The sequence below is a fragment of the Phragmites australis genome, chromosome 6, assembly GCF_958298935.1.
Source record: "Phragmites australis chromosome 6, lpPhrAust1.1, whole genome shotgun sequence".
Classification (NCBI taxonomy): domain Eukaryota; kingdom Viridiplantae; phylum Streptophyta; class Magnoliopsida; order Poales; family Poaceae; genus Phragmites; species Phragmites australis.
The window spans coordinates 13,891,985-13,907,824 of record NC_084926.1 but is presented as its reverse complement, the minus strand read 5'-3'; the positions used below and the strand labels follow the sequence as shown (position 1 = coordinate 13,907,824).

The 15,840-nt window shown below is 47.0% G+C and overlaps 1 protein-coding gene across 2 annotated transcripts; it reads right to left on the bottom strand.

Annotated features, from left to right (window-relative positions):
- Positions 1-1,662: 1,662 nt before the first annotated feature.
- LOC133921800 (integrin-linked protein kinase 1-like) lies at positions 1,663-14,501 on the bottom strand. Of its 2 annotated transcripts, XR_009910322.1 has the most exons (13): positions 13,775-14,501; positions 13,273-13,347; positions 13,083-13,187; positions 12,648-12,730; positions 12,054-12,174; positions 11,847-11,926; positions 11,436-11,498; positions 11,219-11,334; positions 2,994-3,079; positions 2,663-2,787; positions 2,178-2,309; positions 1,822-1,945; positions 1,663-1,789 (listed from the first exon to the last, which is right to left on the bottom strand). XR_009910322.1 is itself a non-coding variant. In XM_062366829.1 (12 exons), exons 1-12 carry the CDS (start codon positions 14,207-14,209, stop codon positions 1,918-1,920), a joined length of 1,449 nt encoding a protein of 482 aa, XP_062222813.1. In that variant the 5' UTR covers positions 14,210-14,501; the 3' UTR covers positions 1,663-1,917. The 2 variants fall into 2 exon arrangements, 1 of the variants encoding a protein (XP_062222813.1); XM_062366829.1 differs by having other exon boundaries at positions 1,663-1,945.
- Between the last annotated feature and the right edge of the window lie 1,339 nt (positions 14,502-15,840).

Here is a 15,840-nt window from a genome sequence, read left to right as displayed (position 1 = left end):
AGACTAAAAAATTTTGTTTCATAATTTTTGGATTAGTAAATAATTAACTATGCATTTAACTCGAATTAATAAATGAGTTGCACGTTTTTCTCTTTTTTTCAAACTTACTCTCCATGTAATATGATGCAAAGGATATTATTTTTGAAAACAAATTTCACAAAAGGTCTTATAATTGTCTCTAGTTTTTTTTTTAGAATTTTTTTGTGATTTTTTAATTTTTTTAAAAAATTTTGGGCGTGTTTTTGCAAAAAATCAAACCTTTGAGGAGTTTTTTTGCAACAAAACAATTTTTGTAGGGAAAAATTAAAATATAAGTGACTTTTGAGGGTTGCATTTTTCCCTAACTGAAAAGAGCCCATATAGCAACAAGCATCAGGAGCTTATGATCTCTATGTTGTGACTGCCCAATTCGGCAATTAGCAGTTGAGCGTGAATTTTTTGTGTAAGTTAAGGATAGTGATATCATTAAACGCTTTCAAGTCATAAAAGGAACCCAAAGTTAAATTGTAATTTTTTTAAAATGCTTTGTAATTTCTTTTAATTAGTTGAAACTTCTCTCCAATGAACAATTTATATTTTAAAATTTATGCTACTATATACTTCTCGTATTTTGGATTAAACATTTCTTTTAATACTGAATACTCAATCGTTAAATCCTGAGTCCGCCACTGACCTCTTGGTAGTCCACCTAAAAAGAACATGTGAATTGACTTTGAATGGAATCGGAATCAGCCCTGCGATACGGCGGCGCGCACCATCCTTCCGACTTGCCCTTGGACGTCCCAAACGGAAACGGCACTGGCTCACCCACCGTGCCACTGCGACTTTGCGAGCTGTGAGCCTTCTCCGCCCCCCGCTTCCCCGTTCGTTCGCTGCAGTGCAGCATATTTCCTGAGCATATGATCTCGCTTCTCCCTCAGCGCACTCGACCGATAGAAACAACACCACAAGCCCATGCATATTCCTTCCGCCCATGGTCACAGACCTTTTCGTATCATCCTGCTCCTGCTCGCATGTTTTTCTTAGAGGCAAACTTGAATGTTGGCTGCCAAAAAAAAAGGCATCGTGTAGAATTACATCGTTTACGATATTACTGTATGACTTCAGAATGTTAGAACTAATACTTAGCTCTAGCATCAAGCACCCAATCATTTGCGGAAGAGTGAAGTTCAAATCTAAGTTTGGTGACGCTATCAGTGATCTGAGAGGTGGATTTGTGATATAGGCGTGGAGATGAGGTTTGATGCCGTGCATACCATCGGTGACATTGTCGCCGGCATGACGTAGATGATGTAGGTGTGACCAGTGTGAGAGAGAGCTTGGCGAAGATGATCCCGAAGCAGCTACAACGGTCTTCACCTTGTCCTCTGTGTCTTCTTAGGATCGGATTAGAACATATGGGGAGGTTAGGCTAGACGTGAGAACTGCGATCGCGCGCGGCACCAGATTCCCCCCTCTTTTTGGTTTATATGGCGCATCACAAGATGAGATCACAACCATAGATTGGTTGGGTTGCCGATCAAAGCAAGAGAGGGGAAACAGACTTCCCTCTCTCTCTATCACATTAGGATACGTGTTAGAAGATAAGATCGAGATCAATTTTAACACAGAATAATGTCGTGCAGGTTTTAACATACGGGGAAGAAAAGGACACCAATCAGGTAATAGAGAGAGGAAGTGGCACGTATGGATTTTTCAGAAAATTTATGGTACAACGGTCCCGTTTGGATGAAGACAACTCAAATGAAACTTGGCCGGAGGCATATGCCACAAGTACATATTAGAAACTGTTGTCACTTTTTTCCCACATGTATAGAAACTCAAAAGGAGCAACTTCACTCGATACACATTTTTTTCACCGTGTTTACTTGCATATGCGAAAACCGGGGGAATCTGTACGACAGCCTCGCGGAAACTTCACGGCTGTCTCTCCGAAGCTTGTTTCCTGAGTCGGATGAAACGAGAGAGCATGAGACCCACAGAATATTGGATTTCGGTGGCATATCAATCTGAAGATAATGCACCATGAATATCGGAGAACAACGCGGATCAGTATGGAGAAGCACAAGTTGTATCACGCGTACAATTTGCAGAAAAGGTCTAGTACTTGAGAGAGGAATGGGATTGGGGGCTGATAATTGATGTAGCTTTTGGGGTAAAATCAGCTAGAGCTGTACCATGGAAGCTTGAAGGTGTCTCTCCAGCTAGTTTGCTTCGCACAGCTTGCGTGAATCTTGTTCAGGCGTACAATTATCTCAGCAAACGTTGGCCTCACGGAAGGCGTCGGATCCCAGCATTCTCGTATTAGCCTGTAGCATGCAAAGAACCACCGTGAGCAGTAAAATGGCAGGAAGCCAAACACAACCTTTTCTGCTGTTCTGCATATGCAACTATCTACTGTAAGTGACCATGTGTCTCGTGGTTGCATGCTGCTAGTGTGTCCGAGTAAACAGCTAGTGCAAGCAACTTGCGATCCCAACACCCACTGCTTTCACTTGATAAATGGCAAATGGGGGGAAACTTGCTTGATCAAGTGAAAGCAAAGCTCCTTGAGAGTTGAGAGGTCATTCACATAGTACACACCATGTGCTAATGGGAAGACAAGGCAGCGGTAAACATTCAAGTATGGGTGATATTAAGTAAGGCATGGGTATTCACTCACTCCTTCACATCGTGGGGATAGTATTTGGGTTTGTTCTTGAAAGGCGGCCTCAACCCCTCCAAACAAATCATCTTAACCACTTCCTCTGGTGGCTTTGGGTGAAATGCAGGGGCTCCTTCAATCATCTGGACCATAGAATAACAAGGTGAAGCAGTGAACACACGGAAATCACAAAGTTATCTAAGAACTCCTCATTTAAACGGTATATCGGACATCTGCAGAAAATGGTTAGTCTGGACTCATTCGCTCTAGCAAAGCACTCAAGCGTACCAGTTCTTCACAATTCACATGTATAAATTGATTCACGAGCATATTGGAAGGTTTAGCTTACCTCATAAAGAATGAGACCAAATGCAAATACATCTATACTTCTGTCAAATGGTTCATTTCTGTATATCTCAGGAGCGATGTATACACCTACACACAATAAATAATCAAGATAATGTATCTTCTTCTTTTTAAAACGAAAGATATTGTATCTTCAAGATTACAAGACAGAGTTATCAAATAAACTGACATAATTCCAGTTTCAGGGGTACAAAGAGAAACGAAAACTGACACTAGTTAAAACGGTATTATAATATAAGAAAGTTGAGATGAAATTTACTCTGACCTGAAAGTTCGGAACAAACTAACACCTACATCCAAAAATAAGGCACTGGACTTCTATTCATGTAGAACCAGCCGTGTCTTGAGAATTATTATCTTGGATCTACTCGACGGGAGCTAGCGGTGGAATGAGAGGATGAGCGCTTCTCCTCCTCCTCCCCTTTCGCCTTCGCCGGCGCTCACCCCGAGCCCAGCCTCCACCCTCACCCCACCGCCGGCTCATTCCACAACTTCACCAACCTCCCCTCCCCTTTCCCCGCTTGCTCGCCCCTTTTGGCTTGGAGCTTCTAGCACCGATAGAACCAAGGAGCAGCGATGGTTGCACGATACCCCTCTCTCGACTTCCTCCTCATCAGCGCAGTCCGGCTTGGTGAGGGCCACTCCAACGCTCTCTTCTGGATCTGGAAAATCCACACCCACCAGGTTGCTGGCCTGGGGGCCTACCCCACCCGGTTCTCCCTCGGTGACTCTAGCTCCTCCTTCGCCGTAGGACCAGCAGCGTGGCTAGAGTATGGCCGTTGGCTCGCAGACCTCCAATAATGAGGTTGTTTTCCCAAACCCAGCACCAGTTGCACCTTGCCGCATCATTCCTTAGTTGAACGCCTTTTCAGTGACGGAGAACCAACTCCGGTGGGCACTACTAGCATACGCTGATCGGGCACGACACAGCTTCCCGGCGTCTGATCTCACCAATCTCCTCTCGACAGGCCTCGGGATTCCAACGGGGGAATTCAACATCAAGACTTTCTCACCCGACAACTTCCTAGTTGTTTGCAAGTCCCAACCCACGTGTGATGCCATTCTTGCTGCCAGTGGTAAGGCGTTTTGTTGGTGAATCAGGAACCAGGGATCCCCGAATCCCGAGGTCAGGTCAGCAATCCGCCACGCGGCGCCCTCCCGCGGGGATCATCTCCGCGAGGTACGAAAAGACTAAGTCCCGGGAGAGGGCGCTCTGGACCATGAACAGTGGTCCCCGAGTACCCGAGTTCCCCGATGATCTGCGAAGACCAAGTGATCGGGAAGAGAGTGCTCGGGATCATGAACAGTGGTCCCCGAGCACCCAAGTCACCGACAACCAGAAAAGCCGAGTACCGGGAAGGGTGTGCTCGGGGCCGCGAACAGTGGCCCCCGAGTACCCCGAGGACCCAAGGAAGGTAGTTCCGGGAGAGAGTGCTTGGGGCTGCGAACAGCGGCCCCCGAGCACTCGGTTCCCCGAGGACCAAGAGATGGTGTTTCTGGGAGAGAGTGCCCGGGGATGTGAACAGTGACCCCCGAGCACTCGGTTCCCCGACGGCCCAAGAAGTCCTTCATCGGTGGACCCCACAGGGGTCCAGCGGTGAGGTGTCAGCCAGTGAAAGGCTCGATACCGCATTTAAGAGGGCGTGTGGCCTGTCACCTCCAACTGCTCCTACCACGCTCGGTGTCAGTCCCTGCCACATTCTGGCAGAAGGGCGTGAAGACATTTAATGCACGGGTCCCATCCTGCATCATCCGGCGCGCCTCAAGATAACATCGCAAGACCCAAGGCACCCCGCCTGCCGCCCTGCTGTGTCAGGCGAACAAGACCGGGCGGGCATACCAAGCTGCTCTGCGGCTGCCCGGTGGGCCCTCTCCATGGCGCTCGTTGCCAGCGCCATCATGACGACCGAGACCGGGCGGGGGGCGCGTTTTCAACCCCGCCGTCACTTCGCGCAGCAGCCCATAATAATCATTTTTTCATTTATGGCGCCTTGAAACTCGTACCCTCCCTTTCGGGGCACGCTACCGCCGGCGGGTATTTAAGAGAGCCGACGGGCACGGACAAGGAGAGGTTCTGGGAGAGCACAGACGCCAAGACTCGAAGAACCCTTAGTACTAGCACAGAAGCTGAGACCACCGAAGAATAAGGAGCTCGAAGCTCTAGAATAGACAAACATTCTTGTAACCACCAACATTCCTGAGAGACATTCTCAGGGCATTTATAGCATCCACAGAGGAGTAGGGTATTACGCTCAGTGCGGCCCGAACCTGTCTAAAAATCCCTCCAGTGCATTTACTGCATTCTGCATTCGATCCTTCCATCCCACATGTCATCGTATTTACATCCATTTATTTCTCCCGCAAACATATTCAGAATCATCCCCCCGGCCGAATCTCAAAAAGGGGTCCCTCCGGATCCCAGCGATAGGAGTTCACCCTCCGACACGCTTCATGCGAGACGTTCTATGGTTCTTCCGGCCATGGACGAGGTTGGCCCATGCTTCTGTAGGGCTCCTGGCTTACCAGGTGGTTATCACTTTACGCGGTGCTTCTCCACACACCTGGTCAGTCTCGACAGTTCAACAACTCATCGGCGACCATTACTGGGTAGAAAGAGTAGTGGATGAGGCTACCTCGACGGTCTAGGAGGACTTTGCTATCCTTTGTGTGGTTGCTTGGTGCGATTCGCTGGAGAGTATCCCCAGCAAGGTTGTTTTGGAGGTGGCAGAGCCCAACTATGTCATCCGCTATGACGGCCCTACCATGTAGCAGCTCTTCGGTAACCTTCTATCGTACATCATAGGCAAGAGGACCTTGCGTTACATCATCTCCATCCGTCTCATCTCACTGGCGGAGTTTCAGGTTCCATCTTCCCCCAACAACGATGGATCCATCCCTTCGGAAGATAGGGACGGTGAGTTCGATGGGCATTTGGCAAGTGGTATGGGCCGCTCCAGCCTGCCCCTGGGAGGTGCCTTTCAGTCCTGTCGTTGCCAGCTTCTTCGGTCAGGGCTGCCTCGTCGGCTAAGGGCCGCTCCCATGATGTCCATTGGGCGGTGGGCGTTCTTTCATCGTCATCCACCTCTGTGCAGATCCCCTTTGGGTCCTTTCGTGGCCCACCTACCGAGATGCCCTCCACTGCGGTGCCTAATGCGGGCGCAGCGGACCTTGGGCACATGCGTCTACCTTTCGGCGTAGCTTTGACAGGGCAGGCAGACCTGTTCGTTGTTTTCCCCACAACCCGTGATGGGTGTCAATCAAGGGATTTTGACCGTATGAGGAACAAGCATTTTTTTTCTCCAATTATTCTGGTGGTCCGCGACCAGACTCACTAGTCGCCACCCTCTCTGGTGCCCCATGCGGGCGCTGCGACCTCTGGATGTTTGAGGTCTACTTTCGGCGTGGCTAGGCCAGAACAACTGAATCTTTTGCCGATTCGTTCACGGCCTATGAACCCATGACGAGAGCCTTCCAACACATCCCGACCACTCAACAGTCGAACGTCTCACCCTACCCACGGGCAAGGCGCGCATGTACGCGTCAGGCATTTCGCGTTGGTTTACTCCAGGCGCTGCAAGCCTCCCAAGGTGCAGATCGTGAATTCTGATGCCCTAGTTTCCCACGTCGTCAGGGGCCACTCTCCCGGTGGGCCTTCCACCATATGCCACGGTAGACAGCCCGCTTCCACCTCAAGAAGCCCTACGTCGAGGTTTGGATCTTGGCTTAGCGGCCGGGTCCATTGTCGGACAATCAACAATAGCTCAATGTCCCAGTTGCAACCTGAAATTGCTATTGACGCAGAACCTACGAACATGGCTGGCACTCCGGCGGACACATCGACCATTACGATGGCCTCCTCGGTCCACTCCTTCCTCCTTGGACTCACCAGGGAGATCCCTACCCCTCTCATGACGCCACCTTGCTTGCTGTCTCAACCGCCAGTTTCTGACAGGGGTCCGAGGAGGAGTGATCGTTTAATCGCTCAGGCTCACCTCTCAGTCGTGCGGCCATCCAAGCGAGGGGAGATCCTACTAATGCGCCCTTTGGGTCTCATCAAGGATGATGAGGACATATCGCCCAGGCATCATCAGGATTACGAGCAGTTTTTTATCAACCTCTATCTGAGAAGCACATTCAGGCAATTCGAGAGTTGTTCCTTAGCCAAGCTATCGCGATTGGGGAGACCTTCCGTTGAAGTTTTGGCCTAAACGGCACCCACGTGTTGTTGCCTCTTCATATGGACAACTTAAACATCCTTAGTTGGAATGTCTGCGGCCTCAATTGTGAGGCATGCCAGAACATTGTTAGATCTATGATTGTCAACCATAATGCTTCGGTTGTTTGTTTGATCGAGACAAAGTTGGGGTATGTAATCCCTTTCTAATCAATGAGATGTGCAGCCCCACCGTCTCTGGGTATTCTTATCTGCCTGCCTCCAGCACTAGGGGAGGCGTGTTAGTTGCCTGTCGACAACCTTTTTCTCTCTAGCCGTGATTCAAGTTCACCAGTTCTTAGTTATAATCTGCATCTCCTCTGAGACGTCTGGCTCCTTTCACCTGACTGCTGTGTATAGGCCAAATGATGACGGAAGGAAAGATGATTACCTGTCCGAGCTCGCTACGTTCAAGCGTCCTTATCAGGTGCTTGGTTGGTCATTGGGGATTTCAATATGATCGTTGCAACTGCAAGCAAGAACAATGTTTAACATCAACGTGTGCTCTATTGCTAGATTCCGCCGCTTCATCACAGAGCGCGAACTCAATGATTTGCACCTTTTTGGATGACGATACAGATGGTCTAATGAGAGAGCTGCACCTACTTTGGTCAGATTAGACCGCGCACTCGCGTCCTCGGACTAGGACGCTGCCTTTCCAGACAGCTTCCTACAAGCGTTGTCCTCCAATTGCTCGAACCACTATCCTTTACTTCTCTCAACCACGATGCAACCTCAAAGACGTCGTCATTTTCAATTAGAATCTTTCTGGGTCATAATGCTTGTCTTCCTTCAAGCCATTGAAAATGGTGGAAATTGAACCTTGATGAACGAACTAAGCCTCCTCTACTGAGGCTACACATCTTGCTCACACGAATGGCTAAGGAGCTCCAGCGCTGGAGTTCTAGATCCATTGGCAACATAAAGGACCAACTCCTCATCGCTCGAGAAGTCATCGCTCGTCTTGAGGATGCACAAGAACGCAGGGTGCTTTCGTCGGCCGAGTCTGCACTTCACAAAGACCTCAAGTTCAGGTGCTTAGGCTTGGTCTCCCTTGAACGTACAATCATGCGGAGCCGCTCTCGAGTAGCCTAGCTTCGTGATGGTGACACTGACACTAGGCTATTCCATTTGTTCGCCAAGTTATGCACGCATAGGAATCATATTAACTCCCTGTCCACGGTAGCAGGCCATGTTTCCTCCCATGATGCCATGGAGGATACATTGTTTTCCCACTTCAACTCCATCCTCAAAGTTGCTCCTGCACGAGACTTCACCATTGATCTGCAGTAGGTTGGAATCTCCAGCCTCGACCTGAGCACACTAGATGTGCCTTTCAGCAGCGATGAAATTTTGGCGGCCATAAGGAGCTTGCCGCTTAATAAAGCCCCTGAGCCTGATGGGTTTACAACTAATTTCTACCAGGCGGCTTGGCCTACGATCAAGGAGGATTTGACACTGGCTATATGCTCCTTTGCCATCGGTGTTCGTAGGTGCTTATCTCGTCTAAATAGTGCTCTCATCACCTTGTTGCCAAAGAAGGAAGAAGCCTCCGCGGTGTCAGATTTCTGACCGATCAGCCTCATTCACAGTGTAGGCAAACTTATCACCAAGATTATGGCTCTCAGGCTTGCTCCTTGGCTTGATTCAATGATCTTTGATAACCAAAGCGTCTTCATCGCCGATCGTTCCATACATGACAATTTCAAGTTGGTGCACTCCACCGCAAGGTTGCTCAAGAAGGCTAAGCGGCCAAAGCTCTTGCTTAAGTTGGACATCTCAAAGGCATTTGACTCTGTCAATTGGTCCTTCTTGTTAGAGGTCATGAGGGATTGGGGGTTCGGCCCCCGATGGTGCAGTTGGATCAAAGCAATCTTGGGCTCTTCTACAACCCGAATCCTCCTTGATTCTTTTCCCGAGCCTACTCTTTTCCATGCTAGAAGACTGATGCAAGGAGATTCACTCTCCCCCTTCCTGTTCGTCTTGGTCATGGACATTCTTGCTTGATTGTTGACCTTGGCCGACGAGACAGGCGTGATTAACTCTACGGGACACGGTTCAATTCTACATCGTTGCTCCCTTTACGCAGATGACATGGTGGTGTTCTTATCGCCAACCTAGCAGGACATCCAGGCTCACTTAGCCATTCTTAATTTTTTTTTTGGGTGTCGTCCGACCTTATGACAAACCTGGACAAAAGTATTGTCATTCCAATCGGTTGTGCTGAGACAGACATAAAAATTATCAACGAGAACCTCCCATGCGGTTGCTCTTTCTTCCCCATTAAATACCTGGGTATTCCCTTCTCAACTGGTCATCTCCGCAAACCTCATCTGCAGCATTTGGTGGACCGCGTTGCCGCCAAATTGCCAACTTGGTAGGCCAAGCTCATTTCCATGCTGGGCAGGGCCACTTTGGTAAGGTCTGTCCTCTCGTCAACACCTTTGCACACCCTCATCTCCATTGCGGTGTTGCCTTGGGTCATAAAGGAAATCAACAAGATTAGGAAGGTCTTCTTGTGGGCGGGCGACAAAGCTACGACAGGTGGTCGGTGCTCCCTCTCCTGGCCTAGAGTCTGCCGACCCTTGGAGTATGGCGGCCTTAGCATCCAAGATTTGCGTTTGGCCGGGATTGCTCTCCGCCTTAGATGGTTGTGGTGGCGGCGGAGTGGCTCTTACAAACCGTGGGTAAATCTTCCTTTACATCATGACAAAGACGTGGTCAGTCTTTTCAACGCCTCAACCAAATTCGAAGTTGGAAATAGCTGCTCCACTTTCTTTTGACTGACTCTTGGCTTAACGATCGTGCTATCAAAGTCGTTGCTTCTGATCTGTTCAGACGTGTGCCTTCCAAAACCTCGAAGAAAAGAACAGTAAGGAAGGCATTGCAAGATCGCAAGTGGATCAGAGATATCACCGGTCTTCTGAGATTACTAGCTATAGCACAATATGTATGGCTCTGGGGCGACCTTGAATCTGTCAACTTGACCTCAGCCAATGACCGATTGATTTGGAAATGGACAAGAACTGACCAAAACTCAGCTAAATCGACGCACCTTTTCAAGGTGTCATCCATTTCGAGGGTGCCAGTTTAATTTGGAATACTTGGGCTCCCCAGAAAGTTAAGTTCTTTGGCTAGCTAGGGTTACATGGCCAGCTTTGGACGGTGGCGAGGCGACGACGTTTTGGACTTCAATCCGGCGACTCCTGTACACATTGCTCTTAGCTCCCTGAAACTACTGATCACTTGCTACTCCACTATACGTTGGCGTGAGAGACCTGGTGGCATATTCTTGGGATTCAAATTCCTGTGATAGTGTCCCCCCTCATCGGCTGGTGGCTTGAACTACGATGACAAGTAGCTAAAGAGCTATGCAAGGGTTTGTACTCCCTCATCCTTCTCACCTGCTGGCGAATTTGGCTTTCACGCAACGACATAATCTTCAACAATCACCAAATCTCTTCGGATCACCTGGTGGCTCTCATCAATGACGACATCATCCGCTGGCGAGAGGCCGGAGCAAACAATTTGATCGTCATCACGGAGCAGCTGAGATGCTTCGGCACAGTTGTCTAAACGTTTATGCCGGCTATGCCTAGTTGCCTCCTTTTCTTGTAATCTCTTAAGGAAATGAATGCTGGATTAGGCCACCCTTTGACCCTATGAGGGTCGTTGTTTCAGTTTCTGTAACTTTACTACTTCTTCTTAATACAAAGATACACAACTCTCCTACATATTTGAGAAAGAAAGGCACTAGACAAATTCATAGACTTAAATTACATTGTCCACAACAATAGTATAATAAAGAAATAGGACTGATTAGAAGGATTAACAGTAGTAGTATACATATGCATTGGCCTAATCTTTAATATGCTGACATTTGGGTTCAATGGCACATGTAAAACTTCAAGTTTTATTTTTCTGAACGCAGAAACCACAAAGTTATGACAATAGCCATTCCACAAACAACAAAAGTTATAATAAGTGCAACATACCGTCAAATGTTGTTATTGGCTGAGCCATTTGTAGTTTATCTTCTGAGACTTTAATCACATTAAGTGATCCAAAACCTGCCACCTTCAGTTTCCCTTCATCGTCCCGCATGATGTTTCTGCAACCTTACCAAAGTATCATAGCGTACAGTGTACATATAGACACTTAAATTTAAAGTGTGCTAAAATTTAAAGATGAAATAATGCTTAGCCAGCTTACTTTGCTGACAAACTGCCATGGATGATTGTCTCAGGCTTGCATTCGTGGAGATAATTTAGTCCCCTAAACAAGAAGAATAAAATCCTGAAGAAACGTTCTTCCGGTGTAATGGTAGAACATCGTGAGTTCAAAACTAGAAGAAACGAAAGTTCCTCGTGTGATTTCATTTGTATTCTACTGAAACAACATAAAACTGAAAATCTGAAAACACTCATCTATTATTGACACAATTAAACAAACTAACTATCCTGCCATTCTGATCAATAGGCAAGGAAAGAGTAACTCATTTCTAGGTGAGACTATAATATCGTGCTGACAAGAATGTGCTGCACTTAACAGTTTGCATGGTAAATACAGCTTTAATAAAAGGGCAGGGATACAAAAAGAGAGATATCATGAGTTCCCACACACCTTGCAATGTCAAGAGCAAATCTGATAGCTTTGTGGGACTTCAGGTGACCTTTCATCTCAATATAACTAGCTAAATCACCCTAATCAAGAAAACCAGACACAGTCAAAAGTGAATAGTCAAAAGTGTATTATTTGAATGAGAATTGCTTGGAAATACTCAAAAGTGGATAGAGGCATTTGTCCTGTTAATCAAGCACCGTTACTTACTTTTTGATGGTATTCAGAAACAATCATCATCGGTACATTCTGTGTAACAGCTCCCACAAATTGGACCAAATTGGGATGCCGCGCTTTCTCAAGTAAGGTAAGCTCGTGTTTGAATGCATTTCTGAGTTGACATAGTGACAGAACTTAGAGATATTGCATGGAAAATGAAAAGGCAGAGTTCAAATTTTAAAAATACTAGGCCAACCACTATGAAACAGGAAATCGAAAATATCCAAACTTCAAACTTCATTTAGGTTATACCATGAACTAGTTACATGATAATCACACTTGGAGTACCGACATGAAACATCAGTGGATAACAAGCTAGAATACACACCACACTACTATCAAGCTCTATATTAGTATAACATCCCCAACAATCATTTTTGGAGATGCATCCATAATAAATTTCATCTGCCAGAATGGTGGTATGCATGAAGGATATTTTGATTTTCATTCACTGGATGAAAAGGAAGAATTCTTAATAATGACTAATCAATGTCATGTTACATGAAGCAAGGTATGGAAGAAAGAAGATCAAGGTTCTGAGATCAAAGGTTACGCAGGATAAAAGTTCTGGGAGGCAGCTAATACATGCTATCTGCATCAGAGAAGCTGTCTTTGTCAAGTATCTTAACAAAAACTTTGGATCCATACCACTTTGCCACATAGTTACCCTGAAAAATTTATATAGCAAGTAGGATTGTCAAAATTCTGTGCAAACTTTAAAATAAACAGATGCACATTTGGGCTAAACGTAATTTATAAGATATAACACATATATTGAGAATAAGTAGTTCTGAAAATACTAAAAATCATCCATAAGCTTGAGCTTCTACGTGGAGAATAATCTGCTACTGTGTAATTCCAGATAGAAATTAGGTGTTTAAACATATATATATATATGCTTGTAACAATCCTCAGTCTTGAGTGGATGTCGGTAATATTAAATACCCAAAACCAGAAGTTCGCGAAAACACGAAGAACAGATCAAAGTGAAAAATAAAGAGAAAGTTAAGAAAAGCATGCCTTTGTGACATCCTCTCCTCTTCGGAACTCAAGTTCAAGTGGGTTCAGTTCATACTCTGGAACTTCTTTAGGATTTAACACAGCCATTGGAGTCTTTCTGGTTTTCTAGGAGCAAAACAAACACGTGCTAAATATTATTGTTAATTGTGAAAGGAATAGCTCCAAAACTCGAGAGAATGAAATATAGTACCGGAATTCTCGCTCCTCTTGCTCTCAGAAGATTGTATACTTCAAAATGGCCGTAATGTTTGGCGTCTGCAGCTGGCTGGAATCACGCATAAAAATACAGGTGGGCAGAGACTAAATTCAGTTAGATAAGTACATCCTCTTATCATGAAAGTTTAGTCAAACTCGTTCACTATTCTTTTTTCAGTAACTACTTCCATAGGTTAAACCATAAATTCGTTTAGCATGTGCTGCATTGATCTAACATTGCTTTCTAGGTGTACTCTTGGTAGGACATAATTGTACAAATGCATTAAATATAAGTGTTTGGTTCAAAGTACGCAATTGTTTGCCGATGCACATACCAATCGCATTACGAACTGAAGTACACCGAAATTAGAAGTCCTAAGTGTTCATAGGATCCAATTCAGAGCAGAACAAGACACCAATAACTAGAACGATCGCGCACATGCGCGACGCGCGCGTGAGATAGACAGAGACCTAATGCAGTACTAGACTTTACGAACCGTGCTTCCCCACCGGTCGCGGGCGTTGATGTTGGCCTTCCAGTCGAGCAGCAGCCGCACGACCTCCCCCTGGCCCTCGCAGGCGGCGATGTGCAGCGCCGTGCGGCTGTCGAGGTCGATGCTGTTGACGTCCACCCCGCCCCTGAGCAGCTCCTCCACTCCGACGGCGTCCCCCTGGCACGCCGCGAACAGCAGCCGCATCGTGGCGTCCAGATTCTCCGGCACCGCGAGCTGCTGCTGCTGCGCCCCATCGTCCGCGGCGCGCGGCGTCGGGTCGAGCGACGACAGCCTCGCCATCGCGAACCGCGTCGGCCCCGCCCCGCCCGGCGGGGTGTGCGGGTCCAGCGACAGCTGCCGCCACAGCCGCGCCGCCCCCGACGACAGCTGCCGCGAGATGCTCCGCGTCATCTTCCTCGCCGCCGCCGCCGCGTCCATCGCTCTCGAGCCACCACGACCGGCCGGCGCGTCTCGGGGGAGAAGAGCCCGCGGGTTGGTCGGTGCGCGTGCGATCTCTCGACTGCGCGAGGGGTGGGTGCCTTTGGGGATTGGGGACGGATGATTGGGCGGCGTGGCCGACGCTCTGCTCCCGATTCCCGAATGGCAATTGGGCGGGGACTTACCGGAGACCAGTCTCGACTAATATAAAAACGGGAGCGTTGGACGTCGGGGGGTAGTGGTAGCGCTCAAGCAGCTTTCTCACGAGGAGGGCGAGGCGACGAGCAGCGTGCGTGCAGCTGGGGGAATAAAATGGAGAGGGAAAGCGCGGTGAGGTAGAAGGGTTTTTAAAACGCATCCTCGTGTCACCAACCTGGACGCGGGGAGCCGGCTGACACTGAACGTGGGGCCGGATTCGGAGTGGGTACGTTGACGGCGAGAGTAGATGTGGGTTTCGGGGTGTGGTTTGTTTTTTCGCTTCGTGAGAAAGCTTGCCAATGATTTTTCTCTCTCTCTCTGTCTTTTGCTTCGTATCATACTCCAGTTGTAATCCAGTTGTTTGTTTATTTTGCCCAGCTGGAATGCTGGATGGGCTATGTGACTATCCATGACTTTGTTGTCTGCTGAATTTTCTCGATATGGCTATTTCTTTTTTCCGAAAAAAGGTGTGACTATTTCTGCAGATCCATTAAATTTCTTATTCATGGTTTGAAAACTGAAGTTCTTACTGCTGCACAATACTAAGTGTTGTTTGGTAGAGCTTATTGAGCAGTTTTCCGATTGGAATTAGGGGCTCTGATAAGTAGCAGCTTTCAGCTTTTAGTTTACTGAGTAGAATTCGTAGGAGTGTTTCTTTGAAATAAGCTAAAAGCTAGGGAGTAAAAAAATAGCTTTTCTGATTTATTTTTCGTATAGAATTACTTCTTCATATAGTTTATTCTAGAGAACCATTTTCAATTACATACTCACTTCTCATTAAAAAAACCACTCGCTGCAAACAATTTAAATAAAAAAAAACTCTACTAAACAGACCTAATACTACTATATATTTGGTGATCCAACTGCCAAGAAGGTACCCAGCGTTCGCTCGAATCTGAATGCCATCACTAACTTCGCTGTTGGTATTGGGTTTTGTTGAGATTTTGTAACTTTCTCTTTAAGCCCCAGTGCCTGTGCATTCGTGGTTTTGGTAGCATTCCTACCTATTTAGGGCCTGTTTGTTTCAGCTAGGGATTCTGAAAAGCAGCTTATAAAAGCTGGATTGTTAAAAGCTGGATTGTGAAAAGCTGGATTGTGAAAAACTTTTAGACTGTAGATTCTAAAAAAATTTAATGGACAGTTTAGTAGAATGGACTTTCACAATCTATCAAAAGCTGAGGAAAACCAGCTTCTCAGATTCTCACAATCCAACCAGCAGATTTTAAAAAGCTATAACCAAAAGCTGTCTGTTTGTTTCAGCTTCGGATTATAAAAGCTGAAAGCCAGAATCCGAAGCTGAAACAAACAGGGCCTTATAGTACAATGGTCCTGGCCATTCATTGCTTGGAATCTTCAGAAAGAGGGAAGGTGGGGAGCACGTAAAGCTTCTGGAGCTGTGCCCGATCTTTTCCCGGGATTCTTTTTGTTTCAGC

Coding starts and splice junctions, on each gene's coding strand:
- LOC133921800 (XM_062366829.1), bottom strand. CDS start 14,209: ATGGACGCGGCGGCGGCGGCGAGGAAGATGACGCGGAGCATCTCGCGG. Junction 12,175..12,647: donor TTCTCTGATGCAGATAGCAT/GTATTAGCTGCC, acceptor ATGTCAACTCAG/AAATGCATTCAAACACGAGC. Junction 2,310..2,662: donor TATCCCCACGATGTGAAGGA/GTGAGTGAATAC, acceptor TGCATGCTACAG/GCTAATACGAGAATGCTGGG.